The sequence below is a fragment of the Dipodomys spectabilis genome, unplaced genomic scaffold (assembly GCF_019054845.1).
Source record: "Dipodomys spectabilis isolate Male_0828 unplaced genomic scaffold, ASM1905484v1 ptg000173l, whole genome shotgun sequence".
In the NCBI taxonomy this organism is placed as follows: domain Eukaryota; kingdom Metazoa; phylum Chordata; class Mammalia; order Rodentia; family Heteromyidae; genus Dipodomys; species Dipodomys spectabilis.
In genome coordinates this window covers 10,915,867-10,941,895 of record NW_024870850.1, presented here as the reverse complement: position 1 = coordinate 10,941,895, position 26,029 = coordinate 10,915,867, and the positions used below count along the sequence as shown (strand labels likewise).

At 56.2% G+C, this 26,029-nt stretch overlaps 1 protein-coding gene across 10 annotated transcripts in view; it reads right to left on the bottom strand.

Moving 5' to 3' along the window:
* The window catches only part of Dnm2 (dynamin 2), a 69,530-nt gene that overhangs the window by 4,131 nt on the left and 39,370 nt on the right, over positions 1–26,029 (bottom strand). For 3 of the 10 annotated variants that reach the window (XM_042693889.1, XM_042693883.1, XM_042693885.1), the window contains exons 7-18: positions 24,330–24,472; positions 22,704–22,839; positions 20,891–20,958; positions 19,120–19,258; positions 17,863–17,949; positions 16,361–16,431; positions 11,126–11,177; positions 10,176–10,187; positions 6,984–7,097; positions 1,706–1,815; positions 570–681; positions 129–293 (exon numbers count right to left, since the gene is read on the bottom strand). In XM_042693889.1, the coding sequence (XP_042549823.1) occupies positions 129–293; positions 570–681; positions 1,706–1,815; positions 6,984–7,097; positions 10,176–10,187; positions 11,126–11,177; positions 16,361–16,431; positions 17,863–17,949; positions 19,120–19,258; positions 20,891–20,958; positions 22,704–22,839; positions 24,330–24,472 (1,209 nt within the window). Of the gene's footprint in view, positions 1–128; positions 294–569; positions 682–1,705; positions 1,816–6,983; positions 7,098–10,175; positions 10,188–11,125; positions 11,178–16,360; positions 16,432–17,862; positions 17,950–19,119; positions 19,259–20,288; positions 20,428–20,890; positions 20,959–22,703; positions 22,840–24,329; positions 24,473–26,029 lie in introns of all 10 variants that reach the window. The other 7 variants (XM_042693888.1, XM_042693882.1, XM_042693884.1 and 4 more) reach the window with 3 other exon arrangements.

The window sequence follows — 26,029 nt, the reverse complement described above, 5'->3', positions numbered from 1 at the left end:
GCCTGGCCACCAGACACTGTGATGAAGGGCACACGTCTCTCTGTGGTGATGGCTGCCATGGCCTCATTGAACAGGGTCAGGAGCCCGCTCAGTGTCCCCGAGGCCAGGCTGGGTGGGGACACACTCACGTTGTTGATCATGAGATGCATGATGGTCTTTGGCATGAGGTCGCGGATGGACTTGTTGATGATGGCCACGTACGAGTCCACCAGGTTGCGGATGGTCTCCACCTGCCGCTCCAGCTGCGGGTCCATGGAGAACGTGTTCTCCTGAGCTCCGTCCTCGCTCTCGGCCTGCGAGGGGACACGCACGGTGAGGGAGGCAGGCGGCGCCAGGGGGGCCTGGGACACAGTCCCCCTCCCCCCTCCCCACCCCTCCTCCCCACCCCTCCCCCCTCCCCACCCCTCCTCCCCCTCCCCCCTCCCCCCCTCCCCCCCTCCTCCCCTCCCCCCTCACCCCCCCTCCCCACCCCTCCTCCCAGGTCGGGGCTTTAGCTGCAGAACTTTCTGGACCCTCATGACACCCTGCCATGGCCTTCTCAGCGTTAACACACGGGCGTCCCTCCTTGCCTGGTCCTTCTCGGGGTAGACCCCGGCTCTCAGGAATGAGGCCTTCCAGCTGTCCACATCTTCCTGGGAGTCGCAAGCCAGCTCGATCTGTCGCAGGTCCTTGTAGACGTTCCTGGCGGGGAGATGGGGACCTTGGGCCCGGGGCTCTGTCCCTCCCACCCCGGGCTCCCGGGATGCCAACGTGTGCCAAAGCCTCCCAGCAAGCCCTGCGCGCGTCCCATGATGCACCTCTCCAGCCCAGGTCTGCAGCAGTGCTCTCTGCCCACGTGGCAGCCCTGCGCCCCAGGAGGCATGCACCCTGCTTCTTTGGGGGGAGGGGCAAGGCGTCACTAGGTACCCTGGGCTGGTCTAGAACTCTCCATCCTCCAGCCTGCACCTCTGTGTGCTCCACCATACTGGGTGCAAACTGCTTTTCCTCTTTTTCTGTGTGTCAGTCCTGGGGCTTGAACTCAGGGACTGGGCGCTGTCCCTGAGCCTTGGTGCCCAAGGCTGGCGCTCTACCACTTGAGCCACAGCTCTGCTTTTGGCTTTGCTGGTGGTTCATTGGAGATAAGTCTCACGGACTGTCCTGCCCAGGCTGGCTTTGAACCCCGATCCTCAGATCTCAGCCTCCTGAGTAGCTAGGATGACCCGGCTTGGTGGCTAGCTTTTAAACATTTTCTTCCCCGTGCGGATGGATCCCAGGGCCTCACACATACAGGCCAGACCTCCACCCAGCACTCAGTGCTACTTCAGGACTACCCCTGCCTGCCTCACACCCACTGCCTGCTGTCCCCATTGAGTCCCCCAGAGCCACAGGCCCAAGCCCTCACACCTCTCTAGGAGGAACTGGCTCATCTGGCAGACCCCACCCTGCGCCCACCTCTCCCTCAGGCCAGCCCAGTCCCTCCACAAGCTGTTCCTCCCCAGGGCCACCAGAGGGCGCCCGCGAGGCCCACGGTGCCACCTCCCCTCCACCAGCCTTCAGAAACACCCACACCAGCTTTGTTTCTTGCCAGACTCCCCTCCACTTTTACACACTTCCCACGCCGCTGGGACGACAGGCGTGTGTCACCACACGTGGCTGGGTCTCCCTTTCCAGAATGTGGGAGCTGGCAGTCTGCACAGGGTCCCCCGGGCCTCCAGGGGGCGCTCACCTCTGCTCCGTGTTGAAGATGGCGAACACGTGCTTGTTAGACATGAAGCCCTTTTCCACATCGCGGATTTTGAGGTTGTCCAGAGGAAGCATGTACTTTTTCTCCTTTTCCTGAGGGGGGAGCGGGAGGGTTGTCACAGTTCCAGGCTGGAGGGCGCAGCAAGGACTAGCCCAAGACTGGTGCTAGCCACAGGCTTCCCGCCCCAGGGCCTTTGCACATCTAGGCTATCTGCTTAGAGCATCTTTCTCCAGGGTCCACAGGGCTCCCTCCTTGCCAGCCTCGGGTGCAGAAGAGACCGCACTCTGGACCACGATATATCTTGCTCTTAGTGGCCTAGGCCACAGCCAGCTATGTTGACTTGGAAGATTCTGGAAGCCAGGGATGCTCATACAAATTTGTTCACTGTAGACCTGGCCCGCGAGTGTCAGAACTGCCCACTCTGTGCAGAGAATACAGCCATGGGGTGGCCCTCCCAGCTGGGCACATGGAGTCTGTGAGTGAGTTTACCAGGAGGGAGACTGAGGCACAGAGGGGCAAGTGGAGGCAGGGGTAAGACTCAACTTCTTCAGACAATTCCAGAGCACTGGAAAGCATTCTGGTTCAATACTGGGGACGGAACCTTGTCTCCAACTGGCTAGTCTGGTGCTCTACGATCGAGCCACGCCCCCAGCTGGCAGGCCACGCCCTCCACCCAAACCACGCCCCACACCGGGCCACGCCCCAACCCTAGATCAGGAAGCAGGTGGCCTGTCCACTGGAGTCTGGGCAGCTGCAGCTCTGGCTGCATGCTCATCACCAGCTCCTGAAGACTTGGGGCGACACTGCACCCGGAGGGGGAGGCGGACAGCGTGAACCTCTGAGCGGCCTCTCATGGAGGGGCAGGGTGCCAGGGGCATGCGGGTGGCTGGATAAGCCCAGACTCTGGATAGCCTTCCTACGCTGTGCCTCAATTTCCCCGCCTGTCAATGAGGACCGCTTTCAGCCCTGTGATGGGAGGTGGGGACTGCTGACTACAGAGCCAGAGCCAACAGGCCTGTTTTGGGCTGGAGTCTGGCGCTCAACCATGTGAGCCACAGCTCCCCTTGTGGCCTTCTGGTAGCTAACTAGAGCTAAGAGTTTCATTGGCTTCAAACTACGACCCTCAGATCTCAGCCTCGTGAGTAGCTAGGATTACAGGCCTGAGACACTGGTGCCCAGCTACTTTTCTGTTTTCCCTCCCTTCCTTCTTGCTTCCTTTTTTGTTGGTCATGGGGCTTGAACTCTGGGCCTGGGCACTGTCTCGCAGGTCTTCAGCTCAAGGAGAGCGCTCTACCACTTGAGCCACAGCGCCACTTCCGGTTTTGAGTGGTTTATTGGAGCTACAAGTCTCATGGACTTTTCCTGCCCAGGCTGGCTTTGAACCATGATTCTCAGATCTCAGCCTCCTGAGTAGAGTAGTTAGGATGACAGGCGTGAGCCGTTGGCACCCAATTTTTTTTTTTTTTTTTTACATAGCGTCTTACTGTGGAGTCGGGCTGGCCTCGAATTTGTGATCCTCCTGATTGCTGGAGTTACAAACATATACCCTGGTGCCTGCTTCTCAGGAACTTTCTATTGTTGTGGCTCTTAAAACCGGCTCCAGGCTCATCAGCTTTCTAGATAGGGCAAGCACCAGGACAGAGCGCAGGCCCAGGGCCAGGCAGCCAATGGTGACAGGACTATTCGTGCCCAAGTGCAAGCTGGAGCCGGGGAGCCCAAGGGGAGGGGGCCCTGCCAAGAAAGGCAGCCAGACGCCCTTGTCACCGGCTCTGTGGTGGAATGCAGGGCCTGGTCCCACCCACCTCTGGGGGGGAGGAGGAGTTGGGGGGGTACTTTAGAACAAGCCAGGGGCCTTGGCAGGAGCGCCCCCCACCCCCTCCCCCAGCCTGGAAGTGAGCTGAGGGGCCTCAGCTGCCCCCACCCTGCGGTGTCATGGGGGAGGAAGCTTCCAGCAGCCGGCTAGGCCAAGGCACTGAGTCACAGGCCATCTATCCAGACCCGAGCAGAGACGCCACATCTGGAAATGTTTATAGTGTAATTCCGCCCAGGACGCGGCTGTGGCTGCCTTCCTGCGGCCCCGGGCCCATGAGCCTGACATAGCGCGCGCGTGCGCACAAACACAGACACACACAAGCATGCACACGTGCAGGCACACACACACGCGTGCACACAGGCGCACAAACACGCACACAGACACACAGGCATGCGTACACCACCCCTCCTCCCACTCTGACCCCCGCCCTCCCCCAGGTCCTCCTCCTGGGCAGAGGCCACCCACGGACCCCAACCCCTCCCCATCCCTTCCCCTCCTACCCACCCCCATCCCCTCCCCCCTCCCCCCGCCTTTGGATTTCCTGAAAATCTACAACTTTCTCCAGATGCGAGCGCCCGCCCGCCCGCCCCGCCACGTCAGACGAGACGATGGACGATGGACGCAGCGGTGGCGGCTGGAGCAGCAGCGGCTTCCACGCCCGCATGAGGACCACCCCCGGGAACCCAGGGACAGACAGACAGCTGGCCTCGCCATCCCAGTGTTCAGACTACCTGTTCAGGCGGCTGTGATGTGTACAGTAGTCTGCACACTGGTTAGGCTGGGTCGGCACGCACATCAGAGTGGACCCCCCCCCCCCGCCCTCGCCACCAGCCCCTTCCTGGCATTCCCCACCCCCCCAAGCCAGGCTGACCCCAGACAGAGGTAAGTGGCATCTTGCATGACCCCCTTTCCAACTGGGGTGAAGACTGGCCTCAAAGGCTCGGGTGGGAAGGAGAGGCAGAGGGTGAAGGCCTCGAGGCCTGGGGCGGGGGGGGGGGGGGTCCTCGTGTCCATTTCTGAAATAAAGAAATCCTGCTGTCTTGCCTCTCTCCCTGGCTTCTATGTCAAGGCCGCCTGGCCCCTGGGCGTGGGGGGGGGGTGGGGAGGGCTAGGGCTCCCCGCAGGCAATGTGGTGGGGGAGACCACAGATTCTCACATCGCCTCTCTGATCTCGGCCTGCTTTGTGTGTGGGATACACACAGGGCCCCTTTCAGGATCTGGCTATGCTGGGGGGCGGGGGCTATGCCTCTGGTCTGGGGTTCTGAGTGAGAGTCAAGGTCCTGTTTTTGATCCGTAGATAAGGGGAACCACCCAGGGTATCGAAGAGAAACTCCTAAGACTGGGCTTGGGGGGAGGGCAAGCTGATCTTCCCCCCTGTTTTTGGTCGATTGTGAGGCCTGACTCTGGGCCTGGGTGCTGTTCCTCTGCTCTTCAGCTCAAGGCTAGCACTAAGCCACCTTCCCAGCCTCCAAACCTCTGAGCCACCAAAAATCAAGAGTTGAACAGCCTTTGGCTTTTTGTGTGTGCTAGAGACAAAGCCAGGGGCCAGGAACGGGTGGCTCACGCCTGTAATCCTAGTCACTCAGGAGGCTCAGATCTGAGGATCGTGGTTCAAAGCCAGCCCAGGCAGGCAAGTCCATGAGAAGCTCATCTCCAATGAGCCACCAAAAAACCGGAAGTGGAGCTGTGACTCAAGTGGTAGAGCACCGGCCTTGAGCACAAAAGCTCAGGGCCAGTGCCCAGGCCCTGAGTGCAAGCCCATGGACCAGCCCCCAGAACCAACACAAAACCCCTTCAGAGATTCTCCATCTTGGGGTCCCACCTGGAGGACAGCTGAATGACACAGAACAAATGGGCTTGGGTCCCCCAGAGGCCTGGGGCTCTGGGCCGTCGCCCCAGAGGCCCCCAAGCCCAGGGCTGTGGGGACAAAGGGGCAGCCACACCCACTGGGTCACTCAGGCCTCTGGTTTGGAGCCGCCAGGAGAAGGCGATCAGAGCTTCCTGGGGGAGGCTGAGGCCACCTAGAATCCCTTGAAAAATGCTCACCCCCAAACCCGGACTTCAGAAGGGCCCCCATGGGGCCGCCCCTTGGGCATCTGTTCCTAGCCAGGATGAGTCTGTGGCCTGATTTGGAGCGGGAAAGACCCCCAAGCCCCGCCCCTCCCCGTAATCACATCAGCCTGGGTGGGGGAGGGGCCCAGCCTCAGTTCCATGACCTAAGACAAGCCACCACTGCTGGGTGGGGGTGGGGGTAGGGAAGGGGGGGTGGCCCCAGCCCCCAGGCAGGCCTGAAGGTGTTTACAAGCAGAAAGTTGAGGCCACTATTGCCAGCCACTCCCAGCCTGCTCCTTCCTGGGGGCCATGATGAAGCACCCTTACCTCTCTCTGAGGGGAGCTGCCAGGACACAGGCCGAGCCTGGGTCTCCAGCACAGCGCTCTCCCAAACCCTGAGGGACAGAGCTGAGTGAGATGGCTTTAGAAGTAACCAGAGGCCAGGCGCCGGGGCTCACGCCTGTAATCCCGGCCCCTCAGGAGGCTGAGAACTGAGGATCCAGGTTCAAAGCCAGCCCAGGTAGGAAAGTCTATGAGACTCATCTCCAGTGAACCACCAGAAAACCAGAAGTGGCGGCGCTGTGGCTCTAGAGGTATAGTGCTCTCCTTGAGCTGGAGAGCTGAGGGACAGAGCCCAGGCCCAGAGTTCAAGCCCCACAACTGACTAAATGCTCCAGCTCACCCAGCACCATGCCACACCCCAGAGCTGGCCCAGGACCCTAGGGCCCTGCCTCTGAACCCCAACTCTCTAACCGTGCACGGTGAGGTGGTCTCTCCACGTCAGGGGGAATGAATGGAGGTGACCACCAGGACAAGCCACTGAGTGCGTGCCAGGAGCCTGATCACCTGCCCTAGAGCTTGGAAAGCCATTACTGCCCACCCCGAGTTCTCAGCTCTGAAATCATCAATACCCACTTCCTTCTGTTAGCGGGGTACCCCCCCCCCCACAGCGGCTGTGTGATCAGGGGCCCATACATGGACTGTGTGCAGGGGAGTTCACGGGTCACGGTGGTGGCAGGCCGGTGGAGCTGGGGCACTGGGTAGCCTTGCAGCAGGGGACACCAAGCTCCTGGGGATTGGAGGAGGAGCCTAAGTACTCACAGCCCGCTCCAGTGCAGCCCAGGGGGACGGTTTACAGGGCAACAGCGCCCCCTGTGGGCGATGTGAGGAACAACGAGCGGTCATCCCAAAGAAGTGTGGCTTTCACTGAAGTTACACAGCTACCCTGTCAGGGCAGAGGCTGGGCCAGTGGCCAGAGGGCACGTGCCCTGCCTGGCCTGGGCTCACACGGCGGCCCAGGCTTCCCTTGCCCTCTAGATCTTCCTGCCACAGCCTCTCACATGCTGAGATGACGGGTGGGTGCCACTACGCTCAACCCTGCCCATCTCCACTCACCTCTTCGTCCTTGTACCAGGACAGCGATTCGGCCGTCAGCACAAACCAGTACTCCTTAGAGCCCCCCTTCATCAAGCTGATGTTGTTGATTGTGAGCCAGCCCCTGCGGATCACCTGGAGGGGGCGATGTGCTTTAGTGGGGGACGGCACCCTGCTGCCTGGGCCACCCCCTCCAGCACAGCGACCCCAGCCCTCACCCCCCACAGCCAGGCCAGAAGCCAGGGACGGTGGCACACAGCTCCAAGCCACATACCCGCTTCGCCCCAAGCATGCCCAGTTGGAAACCTGGAAGATGCGTGGGTAGGTGTGCAGACAAGACACACAGACAGACAGCAGGTCCCTGGCACCCTGTGGGTGCTCCTCTGGCTCTATCTACGCAGAGGCGAAGCAGATGCTTGCCTGCTGGAGGGGACCCCGGGGAGGGGTCTGGGGGGCGGGGGACACGTGCTTGTGAGGAAGTGCATTTCTCTGGCTGAGCCCTCCATGCCACTGGACATGACCTGAAGATGGCAGTCACTGAGGGGTCACCCAAGTTGTCAAATGGTGGTTGGTTGGTGTGTGCCAGCCCTGGGGCTTGAACTCAGGGCCTGGGTGGGGGTCCCTGAGCTTCTTTCTTTTTGCTCAAGGCTAGCCACAGCTCTACTTCCAGTTTTTCTTTTTTGAGTAGTTTATTATTCAGGCTGGCTTTGAACCCGCCACCGTCAGATCTCAACCTCCTGAGCAGCTAGGATTCCAGCTACAGTGCCTGGCTTATATTGTGTCTTTCTTGCCTTGCTTTTGGAACAGAGTAATAAATGCCCCACCATCACAGCTTTGCCTGTTACCTTCGCTCTGCATTATCAGGGCCTGGGTAACCCCCTCCTACCTGGGAAAATCGGGCCAAAGATGGCAGCCTAGAAGACTCTAAAGGAGCCATGAGGGGTGAGGATAATGTGGGAGGCTAGGAGGCCCTCTGGGTGGGGCTTGACATGACTGTCACCAGCGTGGAGGCAAAAGCCAGGCCTATCCTGGGACTCACCTGAAAGCTAGTTATAGGTAGCCTGAGTGGGGGGGGGGGGGGAGGGGGGGGGGGAGGGTGTCTCTTCTCTGGGGATCAGATCCATCCCCACTCTAGACGGGGGATGGCGTGGGGGGGGGAAGGGCGGTGGGAAGCACAGGCAGGGCAGCCTGTAGTCTGTGTGTGGCCAGGACAGCTGGGAACAGCTGCCGTTCAATACCCCCCCCCCCCCCCCCAGGCCGGAGATGCCGGGCTGGGGCTCCAGGGTCAGTCTGGGGCTGGGATGTCTTCTTGGCAGGAAGAGCTTCACTTTGCTTACTTAACCTGTTGTCCCCCCCCCCCCCCCCCGCCCCCAGCAACTCTTCATAGTAGTCCTCCCCCTCCCCTCCCCTCTGTCCTTCCACTGAGGATGCGCGGCTTCCTGGTGAGAGGCTGTAGCCGTGAAGGCTGAGGTGGGGACAGCGTGGTGCAGCCAGCCTGGCCGGCCCTTGGAGGCCTGGCTTTATCTGAGCCTAGGGGGCATTCACAGCCTGCTGCTCAGGCTTTAGGGTGCTGGACAGGCCCCTTTAAGCCATTTAGGGAGCTGCCTGTGGGAGGGGTACAGCTCCTTCCTGGGGAGCAGTAGGTTGGGGGCCTGGGCTAGGGAGGAAGCTGGGGAGGCGGGCTGGGGGGTGGGCAGGGCTCAGGGCTTCCTAGGGGAGGTCAGGAAAGGCATGCGGGAGGAGGACCAGCCTGGGGCAGCATGAGCAACAGGCAGGAAGCAGGCAGGGCAAGGGTGAGGGTCCTGGTCAAGGATGGAGAACATGCCCCCCCCTTTCCCCCCCACCCTGCTGCACTCATGGCTTTGTGGCCAGGGTGGAGAATCCTGGAGGAAAAGAATGGTCTATCTGGGTCTGGCCTGTTTGCTGGAGGCGACAGTTCAAGTTCAAGGGGCTCTAGGGGAGGGAAAAAAGCCTAAGGCAGAGCGATGCCTTCCATTTGCCTGCCAGCCCACCCCGGCTGGTGCTTAGACCCTATCAGTACCCACTGCGATCCAGACACACCAAGGCCCTGGCACAGAACTGGCTCAGCTCCTGAGAAGATCCCGGAGCTCCCAGAAGGCCTCTGACGAGGGGACGGGGGTAGGGCCTGCCCAGTCCTCAGTAGCTGGCACTGAGAGGATGTCTTGGACAAAGGGGCCTCTCTGAGGGCTGTTTTTGGGGTACACCTCAGATGGGCTAAAAGATGGCCGGCCACTTGGCCTCACACAAAGAAGGGTTCTCTACAGCAAGGATGGCCAATACAACACACCTTCGAGGGCCTCACCAACTGACCTGGGAGAAGATGCCCAGAGCACAGTGGTAAAAACGAGGGACATGGCAAGAAAAAAAAAAAAAGCTAGGATCAATTAGTGATGTCTGTCCTTGGCAAAAGATAATGGGAGGAAGAAGGCAAAACAGGACAGCCTCACCAAGTCCTTATCTGCCATGGAGGAGAGAGGCTAGTGACTATCTCCAAGGGGTGGGCAGGGGAAAGGTCTGATTGATTAGTTATGCCTGCCATGGATACAGCAGGGAACATAACAGGGGAGGGGAAAAAAATACCTCAATCAGTTAGTCACGCTGGCCACAGAATGGGGAACAGGGGCGGGCTTATGAGTAAAGAATGCTAGGATTGATTAGCAATGTCTGCCAGGGCTGCGCAATGGAATAACAGCACAAGGGGGAAAGTACTGAGTCCATTAGCCTTGACTGCCAGGAGCACAGGCGGAAAAGAGCAAATTCTGTGTATGGAAATCATGCTCTGATCGGCAAGTGATGTCTGCACTGGAGTTGGAAGGAGGAGAGGCAGTGGTAAAAATGAAGTCCAGTAGAGCTTGAGCTTCCTGGCCAGGGGGCAAAGGGGAAGCAGGGGCAGTGTCTGCTGCATGGTTGGGTTGCCACCCCTCAACTACAGGACACCAAGGCTGAGCCTACAGGAACCAGCTAGAGGACAGGGCCTTCCACAAACATGGCAGTAAGGTTAGCATTTTTTATGAGAGCAACAGACAACCAGGACAATGCATAAATTTGACAGACGTTCGGGTTAGTTTGATTGTTTTGAAATGGCCTTTTTTGGTTATTTTTTTTGGGGAAAGAGACTGTTACAGGGTAGGCAGGGCCTCTGTCACTACTGGAAATCTCTAAGGTTTGCTACCACACTAAGCAGGTACTTACCAAGATCTCCCCCTTTGAGAACGCAAAGTTAGGGTTGTGGGTAAATCAAGGCAGAGTAGGAGGAAAAGAGATGAAGGGGACATGAGGGGACGGAGAAAAAGCAGGAAAAAGCACAATAATGGGAGAAGAGGAGAGCAGGGAGAAAAAAAACAGCAAAAGAAAAAAAATTACATGCTATTAATTATATTCATGGTGTTAATATTTAATTCATTATCATCTCACAAAATTAAAGAAAAAGCAACAATGTACATTATTACCTAGGCAAGCAAAAAAAAAAAAAAACCCAAAAAACAACAAAACAATCATGCAGCGGTTACATTCTCTTTTCTATCTGGCTCTAGAATCGTGCAAGATAAGACAGCCAGCCTCAGCCCCCACCCGCACGGGGCCTGATGTGGAGAAGGGTGCGGGGAGGGGAGGGAACAGTGGTAGAAATTTTGCAAAGCTGATGTGTTCTCTTTAAAAAAAAAAAAAAAATCGAACACTGGCATGTATAAAGCTGTTACTAGGCCTCTGGTGGGGTCAGACATCAGGGCGGCAGGAGTGGGGTACAGCCCACCCAGCCTTCCCTGAGCTGACGGGCCACGAACCTCACGTGGCGCCATCTACGGGCCTCGGATCGTTGGGGCAGAGACTGGGAAAGGCCATTTCCTTGCAGAACCTTGACACTTCTGCTTCGAAGATCAAGTTCTGACTTCAGCCTCTGATGTCAGGGTGTGTGTGAAATCCCCTCTCCCCCCACCCCAGGCTACCAGAGTGCCAGCATGTTCCAGAAACATGGACATCAACATGGAATCCTGAGGCTGTCAGTGGGCGGCCTGGTACTAGGGTGTTGGCTCCTAGTAGGGCATTGCCCATGCCAAGATGGGGGGAGGTCGCTGGTCACCCCTATTGCCCTCCCGCCCCTAGGGTAGCGTGGGGGCGGGGGGAGGACACAGGCGGGCAGCTACCTGGTTTGGGATGGCTCTCTTCTTGTTCAGTTGTGTGCTCCTTTGCTGGGCACTGAAATCAAAGCAGAGAAAGGGTGCGTTTAGGTGAGAGGTGGGCGTGATGGGGGCCTGGGGCCCCGGTGGCACAGGTTGGGGTTCTTTCCCGGGGGGAACCCAGTGACCCGATATGGACAGAGGCAGATGGTTCTTGCATGCAATGCGGGGTCTGAGGCAAACAGCCTGGGCACGTGGAAGGCAAAGCAGATCTGGCTAAGCTGAGATTTTAGGTTGTCTGTGCAAGTCAACGAAGGCTGGTGCTTCCAAGGGGGTGGGGGGCCTGAAGCTGCAGGGCCAGCTGGCCCCCGGACCCTGAACAGACACCCGAGTCCCGATCATCCGTCTCTGACCCCAGTGCCAGGCTGAGAGCAGCTCTAACACAAGGCTATCAAGCGAGTGGCGGAGATCAACTGTAGCACAGCCGCTGGCCAGAAAACACCACACATCTGCCGACTGCCGGGGTTAAAACCAGACAGTTTCTACAAGTTTCTTGTTTGCAGTCCTCCATCTTTCCACCCTTCTTTCTTTTTCTTTTGGAGTGCAGAGGATGAAATGCAGGACCATGCACATGCTAGGCAAGCGCTCTGCCACGGAGCCACGCCCCCAACAGGCCACGCCCCCTCCCCTTCATCCATCCTACTTCATGGCTGGAAGGTAGGTTGTGCAGATAAATGAAGGTTACCACTTTCTCTGTGTACCAGTATGGGCCTCCTTTTTTTCCTTTTCTCCCCCCCGCCCCCTTTTAGAAACAAGGTCTTGCTGGGGCTGGCCTGAAACTCTGTCCCTTTGTCTCAGCTTCTCTCTGCCTCAGTGCCAGGACTGCAGGCATGTGCCACCATGCCTGGCTCTGGTCCTAATACATTTTTCTGCTCCAGCAATCACATCACTGCGTGCTAACTCCTACTATTTGGCCACTATATATATTTTTTTTTTAATTTTTTTTTTTGGTCAGTCGTGTGGCCTGAACTCTGGCTTGGGTGCTGTCCCTCAGCTTTTCAGCTCAAGGCAAGCGCTCTACCACTTGAGCCGCAGTGCCACTTCCAGTTTTCTAGTGGTTTATTGGAGATACGAGTCTCATGGACTTTCCTGCCTGGGCTGACTTTGAACCTCGATCCTCAGATTTCAGCCTCCTGAGTAGCTAGGATTACAGGCATGAGCCATAGGCACCCAGTTTGGCCATTATATTTCCTTTTCTTACATCTTTAGCTGGATACAGTATCAGAACAATATGAGATTAAGCAAAGCTGCTACCTGACTCTGGGGTGGGGCCTTCAAAGTTGACTCTTGGATAAAGCAGAGTGAGTATGTATGTGTGCATGCATGAGCATGCATGTTTTCTTTCTTTTTTTTGGGTCCAGTCATGGGGCCTGAACTCTGGGCCTGGGCGCTGTCCCTCAGCTCTTCAGCTCAAGGCTAGCACTCTACCACTTGAGCCACAGCGCCACTTCCGGCTTTTTTCTTTTTGCTTATGTGGTGCTGAGGAATCGAACCCAGGGCCTCATGCATGCAAGGCAAGCACTCTACCACTGAGCCACCTTCCCAGCCCCAGAGGCATGTTATCTTGAGACCAGTTCTTGCTATGTAACTCAAGCCTGGCCTGGAAATTTTTATCTTCTTGCTTCAAGAAAATCAGTGAGACTCACGGGCCCTGTGTGCAGGTTCAGGGCAGTGGGAGTCCCAGACCAGGGAGGCAGAGTAGGAGTTGGGCGTGTGACGGGAGGATGTACTGAGGTGGCAGCATAACTGGGGGACATCAAGGTCCCGGATGGGCTACTGCCTACGTGCTTCCTGGCTATGGATGGGCTACTGCCTACGTGCTTCCTGGCTATGGATGGGCTACTGCCTACGTGCTTCCTGGCTATGGATGGGCTACTGCCTACGTGCTTCCTGGCTATGGATGGGCTACTGCCTACGTGCTTCCTGGCTATGGATGGGCTACTGCCTACGTGCTTCCTGGCTATGGATGGGCTACTGCCTACGTGCTTCCTGGCTATGGATGGGCTACTGCCTACGTGCTTCCTGGCTATGGATGGGCTACTGCCTACGTGCTTCCTGGCTATGGATGGGCTACTGCCTACGTGCTTCCTGGCTATGGATGGGCTACTGCCTACGTGCTTCCTGGCTATGGATGGGCTACTGCCTACGTGCTTCCTGGCTATCTGGAACAGCGGCCCACATGGTGGCCTCTTCTCCCTTCACCTGGACCTCACTAGGGATTTCTAGGTCCCCTGGGAGGGAATGCAAATTCCTGTCCTCAGCCTGCCCTGCCCTCCTGGAGAGCCGTGGTTTGAGCCTCCTCCAGTGGGCTTTCCCTCTGCCTCCAGTTCTCTGGGTCTTCTGCCTGGCACTCCTTGGATGTCCCCAGGCCCCCCCTCTCCCCATCTGTCATCTCCCTGGGCCAGGTTCCTCACTGACTGCATCTGTGCAGCCGGTGGTCCCTGACTGCTATGCGCTGGGCGTGGGACCATGCAGCCCGGGCGCCCCCATCTGCACAGTGGGGAGCAGGCACACAGCAGGCGATACCCACCCGGTGACCAGCTCTTCAGGGTAATAGCAGCTGGGGAAGTGGGGAGGCCCCGGAATCCAAAGGAAAGAGTAGAGCAGTCAAGGGAAAAACAGGAGACAGGGTGAGAAGGAACTGTGGGCGAGGCGTGAGCAGAGGGATGCCAAGATGGGAGGAGGCCCACACTGATCCGGGGAGGGCCTGGTGCTCTCTGCCATGGCCATCCGGTGGCCGGAAGTGGGAGGAGCCACTGCCCCACCCCCCCAAACCTGAGAACTCTGTCTGCGTGAACCCCAACCCCAGTCCCAGCAAGGACAGCTCAGCCAGGGCCCTGGGCTCATATGGGCTCAGGGAGGAGTTTCCGAGCCTGTCTTCATTCATTCATTCATTCATTCAAACATCATTTATTCCATTCACTTTCTATGTGGTCAGCACAAAACAGATGCTCACCGGCTCAGTCTGCCCAGGGATTTCCAGCCCAGGCCTTGGCCACCAGCCTCCTCTCACTGCCCAAGGTCAGCCCTCTCCTTCCAGCCCCCCTCCCCCCTCCCAGTGCCCTGTGCCTCCCAGAAGCCATAGAACTACCTGGGTGATGACCGAGCTGGCCCAGGGCTGATGGATGGGGAGTGAAACCCCAGGACCCCCACCCCCACCCCCATCATCATCACCATCACCATCATCATCATCACCACCACCATCATCATCATCACCATCATCCTCATCACCATCATCCTCATTACCATCCTCCTCCTCCTCCTCATCATCATCACCATCATCATCCTCATCACCATCATCCTCATCACCATCATCACCATCATCCTCATCACCATCACCATCACCATCATCATCACCATCATCATCCTCATCACCATCATCTTCATCACCACCGTCACCATCACCATCCTCATCACCATCATCCTCCTCCTCCTCCTCATCACCATCATCATCATCACCATCATCATCCTCCTCCTCCTCATCACCATCATCATCATCACCATCATCCTCCTCCTCCTCCTCCTCATCATCACCATCATCATCATCACCATCATCATTCTCATCCTCCTCCTCATCATCATCACCATCATCCTCATCACCATCCTCCTCCTCCTCCTCCTCATCACCATCATCATCATCATCACCATCCTCCTCCTCCTCCTCCTCCTCATCACCATCATCATTCTCATCCTCCTCCTCATCATCACCATCATCATCCTCATCACCATCATCATCACCATCAATCACCATCATCATTCTCATCCTCCTCCTCCTCCTCATCACCATCATCCTCATCACCATCCTCATCACCATCCTCCTCCTCCTCCTCCTCATCACCATCATCATCACCATCATCCTCCTCCTCCTCCTCATCACCATCATCATCACCATCATCATTCTCATCCTCCTCCTCATCATCACCATCATCATCCTCATCACCATCATCATCATCATCCTCATCATCATCACCATCACCATCATCATCACCATCATCATCTTCCTCACCATCCTCCTCACCATCATCACCATCACCATCACCATCATCATCACCATCATCATCTTCCTCACCATCCTCCTCACCATCATCACCATCACCATCATCATCCTCATCACCATCCTCCTCACCATCATCATCACCATCATCATCCTCATCATCATTTTTGTCATCCCTTTCGCAGTACTGGGGTTTGAATCTAGGCCCACACATTGGCTAGGCAGCGCTGGCTGGTTTTCCAGGCAGGGTCTTGCTTTCTGCCTGGGTTGACCTAGACTGTGGTCCTCCCATGAGTGCTTCCCCGTCCCTCCGTGCTGCCACCGTGTCACCCACGTGGCTGGGGTGACAAGCGTGTCCCACTGCGTCCAGCCACTGAGTGAGGGAGTCTCACCAACTTTTCACCCAGGCTGGCCTCAAACCACAATCCTCTGATTTCTATCTCCCACGTAATTCGAATTGTAGGCTTGAGCCACTGTGCCTGACGAAACAATTATTTTTTTTTAATCTACATCCTTACGAAACCAGAGACCAGCCATATCCGGGTACCATGATACAGAGTTGTTTTTTATGTTTTTCTTGGGTGGGGGTGGTCAGTACTTGAACTCGGGGCCTGGGCGCTGTCCCTGAGCATTTTTTGCTTAAGACTAGCGCTCTACCAGTTCTAGTTTGGGCTTTTTGGTAGTTAATTGGAGATGAGAATCTCACAGACTTTCCTGTCCAAGCTGGCTTCAAACCATGATCCTCAACCCCAGCCTCCTGAGTAGTTCGAATTACAGGAATGAGCATTGGCACCCAGCACGCTCTGGTTTTAAGTCCATCCTAGCTGCCCTGAACAGCAGTGTTTGGGTCCAGAGCCAGTGAGAGGCTGCAGCTGGGAAAGGCTGAGTTGGGGACAAATGTCCTTTGGTCCAAAAAAGGCTCTGAGGCCATGTGCTGGTGGCTTACGCCTGCCATCCTAGCTACTTAGAAGGGTAAGATCTTATTTACTTCAACTAACTCCACAGAAAGCCAGTGAGATGGGGAGCCGTGCTTCACTTAGGGACCCAGACAGACAGAGACCCTGTGAGGGAATTCCCAACTCCACTTCCTCTTGTGGAGCCTGGTGTTAGGGGTGGAAAGGGGTGTGTGTATATATATGCATGCGTGCGTGCGTGCGTGTATGTGCGCACGCGCACTGCCCAGCCAGTACTGCCCCAATAGTACCTACTTGGCAAATCCAATGAAGTCTTCGTGGTTCGTGTTGATGTAGGACTGCTCGATGTCGATCAGAAGCAGGATCTAGGGGAAAGTGAGCGTCACTGTGACTATGGATCAGCTGGGAAAGGCGTGTCCTCCGCTCACCAGCAGGGGGCGGCAGAGGGCAGCTAGTAATGGGTTGGCCCCACTGACCTAAGGCATGCCAGGCTAGGGGTTGATCTGCAGAGCGTAGGGAAGCCCTTGAGGTAGGCCTCAAGGGCACTTAAGCCTCCAGTGGCTCTCCCTTATAACCCTGGCTACTCAAGCAGCTGAGATCGGAGTGTTGAGATTCAAAGTCAGCCTGGCCAGGAAAGTCTGTAAGACTTATCTCCACTGAACCAGCAAAGAGCTAGAAGTGGAGCTGTGGTTCAAGTGGTAGAGCGCCTGACTTGAGTGAAAAAGGTAAGGGACAGACACACCCATGCCCTGGGTTTAAGCCCCTGTAACAGAAAAAAAAGTCACAAAACCTATGAAGATAATTTGGGGAGAGCATTAAGATCCAGCTGGGTGTCGTAGGAAAATGAAACGTGAAACAGGGCTGGGAGGGAGTGAGTGCAGGTGCTGGGTACGGGGGTCAACCTCCAGCACCACAGCCTGGTCCACACACAGATGCCCCTGCGTGAGCGAACCCACACACCCTCACGTGAGGAAGGGTGCAGGTGTGATACACGGCAGGCCCCTCAAAATCGACTCCACTCCCAGCAGCCCCCCACTGCTGCTGCTCGGCTTGTTCTTCCCAGGGTTAGCTTGGTGGGTGGAAACTGGGGCTCTGATGTCCCCAGGGAGGCCCTCACCCCTCTTCCGTGCCACAGAATCCTCAAGGACAAGACAGGGATCCTTGGGGTTATTGGGGTATCCTGCGGGGGGGGGGGGGGGGGGAATCCCAGGCTGGCTTTGTAAGGCCAGAATGTTCAAACCAGTAACTACAGTGGGTTTTGAAAGGGGCAGCAGTGTCCTGCCAACACTAGTCTTCCTGTTTTGTTTTTGTTTTTTCTCCACTACTGGGGATTGAACTTAGTGCCTCTAGCATGGGAGGCCGGCACCTGACCACTTGAGCCATGCCTCCAGCCCTTTCATTTGGATTTTGTTTATGAAATGGTGTCGGGCGTACTACAGGACTTCATCTGAGACACTGCAAACAGGTTGGGACTCCGGGTGTCAGGGCCTGGGAGCTTGGGGTGGGGGTGGGGGGGCCTTTACCTACAAAAGGCACAAAGATGGGAACTTGGGGGGGGGCAGTGTATAATTATACTTTTTTGCCCATCCCCTGTCTCAGTGCTGGGACCTCATGATCTGAACCCCTACTGCCCAGCTATCCCCCTACAACCTAACAGGCCATGCCATGAGCCCTCCTGCCCCCTGCGGAGTCCCGCCCCCCAGTCCACCACAGCCTATCCTGATTGAGGTGGGGGTTACACGGCTGCTTGCTGTTTGTCACAAAGCTACACCTCAGAGAGAACAGAGCAGCAGTACCTGGTCCTTGGTTCTCCCCTCGCGTTCCCGGATGTAGGTGGTGACGATCCGCTCTGTCTCCTCTCGCAAGCGGGGGTAGGAGCTGAGCTGGGGGGCAAGCAGAGGGGCCGCGTTGGCAAGGTCCTTGTGTCCTGGTGTGGGCAGCAGCGGGACTCACGGCAAGTGGAAAATGCAAGGGAGACCGACGGGGTGGCCACCGAGACCCCACACTGCTCCCGTCTCCCGGCTGCTCAGCCTGAGAGACGGGAACAGGACATGGGGGGACAGTGGGGTGCAAAGGGAGGGGGGCCCACGCATGCGCAGTGCTGCTTTGCAAGCCAGTGATTGGAGGAAGGTGAAGGGGGCAGAGACAGCGAGAGTGTGTGTGTGAGTGTGTGTGTTTGGCCCCCGGGGGTCCGGAGGACCCTCCCCATCCAGCGCTGCATGAGCGCAGGGAATCTGGACCATCAGCCTCGGTGGAACCCCCTTGGAGGGTAATTTCTGGTTGTGGCATCATCTGTGCCCACTCAGCCAATGCCCCCCCCCCGCCCCCGCCCCGGGTCCCACCTTTGACCCTGGCCTTGGGGTCCAGTCCACAAGTCACACCCCGCCTAGGCCCTTGAACCTAAGAACACAAGTAGAGCTCTCTCTACTTGCTTTGGTGAGGGCTGCGCCCCCCCCCCCACTGCTAACTCAGGGCCTCACTTGAAAGAAGGTGCTTTGGTGCTACAGCTACATCCCTAACCCTTTTGTGCTTCAGCTGTTTTTTAATAGGGCCTCCCGTTTCTCCACACCCCCCCCCGCCCCCCTTTCTATATCCTCCTATCCTGTGCCTCCCTCCTAGCTGGGATTAAAAGTCACCCACCATACCCGACTTACTGATTGAGCTGAGAGGTTCTCCCTAACTTTTTGCCTGGGTTGGTCTCAATCTGCAATGCTCCCATTCTCTGCCTCTCAAGTGGCGGGGATTACAGGTGTGAGACACTGGGCCCAGCCGGAATCTACCTTCCTCTCAGGGTTCCAGGTGTGGGACATGGTGCTTTGTTCGTTTCTTGCATCTGGCTATGTCCAAGGTGCCTGAAGGCACAAAGGTGGGACCCACGTGACCACTGCTCCTTATTTGGCTGCTGAAGCTTAAGTTGAAAAAATAAGACAAACCGGACCACACCAGGGAGTTCCTACGGAGGCAGAACGTTCTAGATGCTCAGGGTGAGGTCATGAATGGCAGGGAGATGATGGGAGACTGACGCGGAGGCAATAGAGAACAAAACCTGTTACCTTCTCGGCACATTTTTTAATGACTGTGGCCAGCTCTGAGACCACGAGGTCAACACACTTCAAACTTGGCTCTTTGAGTTTTACAATCTGTTTTTTCACAATGGCTTCAAATGCCATGTCGGGGGTGAAGAGCCCCGTCCTGGGTCAGACGGAGGGTGGGACGAGGTGGAAAGACACCCAGGGACAGTGCAGGCCACACACACAGGACAGGAGACAGAGAGAGAAGAAACGAGAAATCAGCTGGTTAGTATGTGCATGGCGAAGCCTGGGCCCACATTTGCCCCGAAGCTGCTTCGGCTCAAAGAGGCCTGGGGTGGGAAGAAGGCAGGGGAGGGGAGGGGTGGAATCTGGTGAGTTTACGCAAGTGCCAGGGGGAATGTGGTTGTCCCAAAGGCAGCAAAGGCATGCGGAGACCACAAACACGATCCCATCTGTGGCATTGGATGATGTTGGATGACGTCAGACAGGCAGAGGCCAATCAGTGCCCGTCTTGCTTTCTTTTCCCTCTCCCCCACTTTTATTTTTTAAATGAAGAAGCTAATGAAGCAGCAAATGGGGGCTCTTTCCAGACTTCACACAGAAGGCGCAAGCACAAATGCCCTGCCAACCCCGAGCGCTGGGGATGTGGAGGTCACACAAGCAAGACTGCCCACCGTGAAGCACTTCAGCTGCTGGATAGAGGGGTACCACCCTGGGGACCAGGCCCTCCCTCCCGGGCAGGGCCCCTGGGTGACAGGAAGACAGGCTGGCCAGGCTATTTGGGAGCTCAGATAGTTTTGCCCAGCGGTGGTCAGCGAGCATTCATTACACTGCTGGCATCCAAATCGTGCCGGCACTGGGGGGACAGAGAAGGGGCCAGCTCTAAAGAAGCCAGAAGCTGCCGGGCATTTTGCCCCAAAAAAGGGGGTGATGGCTAGGAAGGTTGGGCTGGTAGAAAGGGGTGGGTGATGGGGAGGGATCCTCTATGCTTCCCAGAAGGCAGCGAAAGCTACAAGCCCAATTCCAGCAGAACACATGCCAGGCTTGGTATCAGGTCCCAGGAGGCCTGTCCCACTGTCCACCTGTCTGGCCAGCTCTAGGAGCTGGGGTGCCCCAGGGGACTCCCAGGAGCACAGAGAGGCCCTGGGACGTGGTACCAAGCCGCTGTGGGTGCCGTCCAGGTGCGATACCTTACTGGTACACTGCCTAACGGTATTGATTAGCTCCTGGATAACCAGGTCGACGCATTTGAGACAGGGCTCTTTCAGCTTCACCACTTGCTTTTTCACAATGGCCTCGAACGCCAAGTCGGGCGTGAAGAGCCCCGTCCTAAAAATCGCCCCAACCCAGCGGGCAGGGAGGTAAGTCAGAGAGAGACAAAGCCAGGTCAGCGACCACTGATGCCCTCCCCACCCCTCAGGGCCAGACCCTGCTAACCCTTGGGGCTGGACACCTGACTGGCTGGGGAGGTCCCAGGTGGACCCCGGCGGTGAAGCGGGAATAAGAAGGGGACTCAAGGGCACTTTGCTCTGCCCCATCGCCCGCGGACAAATCCACGGCAAACTTCCTAGGTATATTTACTGGGGTGGCCAAAAGGCAAACCTCAAGGCCTGGGACCTCCCGCCTCCCCCCCGCCCCGCGCCCTCAACACCCAGCATCACACCCACACAGGCTGAAAGCTATGACAATCACCCCCAGAGCTCTCTGAAGGCCTCAAGACTTGGAGGGGTGGGCTTAAGATTTGGGGATCCCAACTGGCTTGAGAGGAAGGGGTGCTCCCCATAGAACTTGCCTGACACCATGAATGTTCTTAATGGCATAGCTGATCTCCCGTCTCAGATCTTTTTCGTCAAACTCCATCTGAGAAGACAGAAGGGGCACACACAGGGTTCCTGAGGCAGGCCGCAAACAGGAGGTGCAGGGGTCCCACAAGGTAGGTTCATCAGGCAGAAGATGGATCCCAGCTTCTAATTCTAATTCAAAGCCTCTTAGTATCCCCCATGCATCTTTTCAGAATTCTCTCTCTCTTTCGACTACTTGAGCCACAGCACTACATCTGGCCTTTTCTGTGTATGTGGTACTGAGTAATCGAACCCAGGGCTTCATGCATGCTAGGCAAGCACTCTACCACTCAGCCATATTCGCAGCCCTCAGAATTATTTCTGTAGCAGAGCAATGGTGGCTCAAGCCTGTCAGCAGACTGAGATTTGAGGATTGAGGTTCAAAGCTAGCACAGCCAGAAAAGTCTGTGACTCTTATTTCTAATTAATCACAGAAAAAGCTTGAAATGCACTAGCCTTGGGCAAAATAAGGTTTGGGACAGTGCTCAGTGCCAGGGTTCAAGGTCCAGTACTGGCAAAAAAAAAAAAAATTATTTTTGGGTTTGATTCCTCAGCACATTAGCAGAAAAAACAGGAATTGGTGCAGTGGCTCAAGTGGCAGAGTGCTAGACTTGACTGAAAAGCTGAGGGACAGCGCCCAGGCCAAGTTCAGGCCCCACGACCGACCAAAAAAAAAAAGAATGTATATATGTATATATATATATATATATATATTTTTTTTTTCTTTTGAATAAAAGTGAGCATAAATTACTTAGTTGTGGGTATATGTCACCCACAGTTTGGGAATCAAAAGTGTGTATCCCACTCTTTGGTAATCAAAAGGAAACTATGTGTCCTTGTATCCTGCCGTTTCAGGGTGGTAACCACACTCCTATCACCCATCAGTTGCAGTGCATTTTTGTTATTCATTTATTTAGCTTGTGAGGCTTGAACTCTGGGCCTGGGCGCTGTCCCTCAGCTCTTCAGCTCAAGGCTAGCGCTCTACCACTTGAGCCACAGAACCTCTTCCCATTTTCTGAGTGGTTTATTGATGCTAAGAGTCTCATGGCCTTCCTGCCTGGGCTGGCTTTGAACTGTGATCCTCATATCTCAGCCTCCAGAGTAGCTAGGATTAGAGGTGTGAGCCACAGGTGCTTGGCTCTGTTGTTATTTTTTGTGAGACTGGAGATAGAACCCAAGGCCTGGCGCATGTTCAGTGAATACAGTGAGCACCAAACCTAGGCCTTGATTTTTTTTTTTTTTTTTAATCAGTTGTAGGGCTTGAACTCAGGGCCTGGGCGCTGTCCCTGAGCTCTTCAGCTCAAGGCTAGTATACTACTTTGAGCCATAGCGCCATTTCTAGTTTTCTGATAGTTAATAAGAGATGAGTCCGATGGACTTTCCTGCCTGGGCTGGCTTCTACTTGTGATCCTCATAGCTTAGCCTCCTGAGCTCATATTACAGGCTTGACACACAGTGTCACTTACGGTTTTCTAGTGGTTTATTGGAGATCAGAGTCTCATGGACTTTCCTGCCAGTGCTGGCTTTGAACTGCAATCCTCACAGATCTCAGCCTCCTGAGTAGCTGGCAGTACAAGCGTGAGTCACCAGCACCCGGCTACCAGGCTAACTTTTGACCTATACTGTCTGAAGCCTTGCAGCTGCCCTCTCTGAGAAGAAAGCTAATGGGGACCTCTCACCCCCCCGCCATGTTCCAACCCAACCACCCCAGGCCCAGGCTGGGAGGGAGGTGGCCAGCGGCTAGCAGCCCAGAGCAGCACCCACCTTGACCAGCTCAAAGGGAAAGCGCTCATGGAAGATGCGATTGATGCGGGCGCCTCCCGACAGCTCCAACGTGTCCACCTGGTCTCCCGAGCCCTCGATCCGCTTCTCAAAGTCCACGCCAAACTGCTGGACCATCCTAGGACAGGCAAGGCCATTGTCAAGCTGGGTGCTGGTGCTTATGCCTGAAATCCTAGCTAACTCAGAAGGCTCAGATCTGAGGATCGTGGTTTGAAGTCAGTCTGGGCAGGAAAGTCCGTGAGACTTATCTCCGAAGAATCACCAAAAATTAAGCTGAAAGTGGAGCTGTGACTCAAGTGGTAGAGTGCAAGCCTTGAGCCAAAAAAGAAGAGCTTAGGCTGGGCGCCAGTGGCTCACGTTTGTCATCCTAGCTACTCAGGAGGCTGAGATCTGAGGATTGCGGTTCAAAGCCAGCCCGGGCAGGAAAGTCCCTGAGACCCTTAGCTCCAATTAACGACCAGAAAACCGGAAGTGGCGCTGTGGCTCAAGTGGTAGAGCTCTCGCCTTGAGCTGCAAAGCTCAGGGACGGCGCCCAGGCCCAGAGTTCAAGCCCCACAACCTACAAAAACAACAATAATAAAAAAAGTTTAGGAGTGCCACAAAAACAAACAAAGACACCCACAGTCAAAGGAGGGGGCACATGGCTGTAGAATGACAGGAACGTGACAGAACGAACCCCGCAAGCGCTGCCGGCACACACTCGCAGCCTATTCGATTATGCCATCACTGGGTCTGAGGGGATCAATTATCAGTCTGACTTTGTGGATGGCCTGCAGGGGTCACCGCTCCGTCGCCTGTCCTGAGGCTCCAGCTGCTTTGGCAGATGGTAGGGTGTGAAGGCAGCCCCCTCCACCCTTCCCCAAACCCTGCCTCCTCCCCCTGCCAGGTCAGGAGGGTTCTCCAGTCACCATGGGCTGTGGCTACCCCCTCTTGGCCTCGGTTTCCTTATCTGCAAAATGGGCAGATGGGCAGAGTCCATCCCATGACACGATGCTTCTAGAGTTCATCGAGTCAATGCATGCAGCCTTACCTCAAGAATCTCCAAGGAAACAAAGTAACAGAGCTGCTGATGACACTTCACACCCAAACCCAATGTCATGGTGTTGTCCATTGTTGGGGTGTGTTGTGTGTACTGGGGTTTGAACTCAGAGCCTGGGTGCTGTCCTTCAGCTTTTTCACTCAAGGCTGGTGCTCTACCACTTGAGCCACACCTCTATTTTGGCTTTTTGGTGGAGATAAGAGTCTCTCGGATTTATCTGTCTGGGTGAACCTCAGATCTCAGCCTCCTCAGTAGCTAGCATTACAGGTATGCTCCACTGGCACCTGCCCTTTTCTCCTTTCCAGTTAGGGTCTTTCTGTGTGGCCCAGGGCAGGCTTTACATTCCTGGATTTGAGTACTTCTCCCTGCCTCAGACTTCTGAGTGGCTGGGATGACAGGGTAGGACACCCTGCCTGACTTTCATTTGCTCCTCGTTTCCTCCAACTCCACGGACCGCCGTCCCCTGCACCGCCATGACTGAGATGCTCGGGACTGAGCAAGTGACGGGATGGACCTGGGCCTGGCCGGCACGCCAGGGGCCGGGCTGGGGGTGGGAAGGGAACACATACTGCAACAGGGCTTTGGTTTTGCGCGTGGGGTCATCAGGCCGGAAGTTCTTGTACTCCTCCACCTCCTTCTCCAGGGACAGCAGCTGGCTCTGCAGTTTGCTGCGCAGGGATGGCAGTGACTCCCGGATGTGGTTGGTCAGTTGCTGCAGGGCACAGGATGGGCGATCAGCGAGGGCACCATGAGGCCCAGTGGGGCCAGACGCCTTCCGATGCCACCCCTCACCCTGGCACAGCCCACGCCTTGGGCGGAGGCAAAAACATCCAGCTCTAGACAGGCCACAGCAGGGACCCACAAGGCTGTGTAGGGCGGGGGAAGGGGGGCGGTGGCGGCTGCAGGTCAGGGGGAGACACTTCACGGGGACACCTACTCGCAGGCCCCAGGCAGCCCGAGGCCCTTGATGGGGCCACCATCTGCGGGGCACCTTTCCACGAAGGACAGGGAGGGCAGGAGTGAGGGTGTAGCTTCAGTGGCAGGATTCGCATCAGGATCCAGATAGAAGAAAAGAGGAACAGGGGAGCCGTGGGAGGCTGGAGTATGGAACGGAGCTGGCAGGGGACCCCTGCAGCCCCCCCCCCCACCCCAGCTCCCCCGCTTTGAAGCTCCTCTTCTGGTTTTTTTTTTTTTTTTGGTTGGTAATGGGGCTTGATCTCTGGGCTTGGGTGCTGTTCCTGAGCTTCTTTTGCTCAAGCGTTAGCGCTCTACCACTTGAGCCACAGCACCACTTCCAGTTTTCTGGTGGTTCACTGGAGATAGAGTCTCACAGACTTTCCTGCCTGGGATTGCTTTGAACCTCAATCCTCAGATCTCAGCCTCCTGAGTAGCTAGGATTTCAGGTGTGAGCCACCGGCCCCTGGAACCTGGCCCCTTCTGGCTTTTATTGGTACAGTTTTCTTTTCTTTTTTTTTGCCAGTCCTGAGGCTTGAACTCAGGGCCTGGGCACTGTCCCTGAGCTTCTTTTGCACAAGGCTAGCCACAGTGCCACTTCCGGCTTTTTCTGTATATGTGGTGCTGAAGAACAGAACCCAGGGCTTCATGAATGGTAGGCGAGCGCTCTACCACTGAGCCACTTTCCCAGCCCTACAATTTGATTTTCTATTTTCAGTGCTCGGGATGGGAGCCCAGGGGCTTCCCGCAGGCCAGGCATGCGCTCTGCTGCTGAGCTGCATCCCCAGCTCCTTTGCTCTGGGTTGGAACTCCATGAATTTTTTCCTTGGCCATTGTCTTTAAAGAGAGGTAGGGATGCATCCAAAGGACAGGGGTGGGCCCCCCAAATATACTGCTACTGGTGGAAAACCCAGACACAGAACAGTATGTTAGCTCTGAGAAAGGGGAAAGGAGGAAGGGGAGGGAGGAGAAGAGGAGGCCGGAGGGCTTTCACTGCAGGCTTCGGGGCTCCCCACGATCCTGCTGAGCAGAGCAAAGCCAGTGGGGTGGGGAAGGGGATCTGTGAGGGGGAGAGGGAAGACAGAAAGAAAATCAAGCAATGGAGGGAAGGAGGGAGGAAAGGAGTAACAGGGGCCTAGTACTGTGCATCTTTCGGAAACATATTTACCTTTTACATTGTTTATTTACTTGTTTATTTTAATTTTTTTCCCCTGACCCCGGGGCTTGAGCTCTGGGCCTAAGCACTGCCCCTGAGCCTCTCTGCGCTCAAGGCGAGCGCTCTACCACTTGAGCCACAGCGCCACTTGCATCTTTT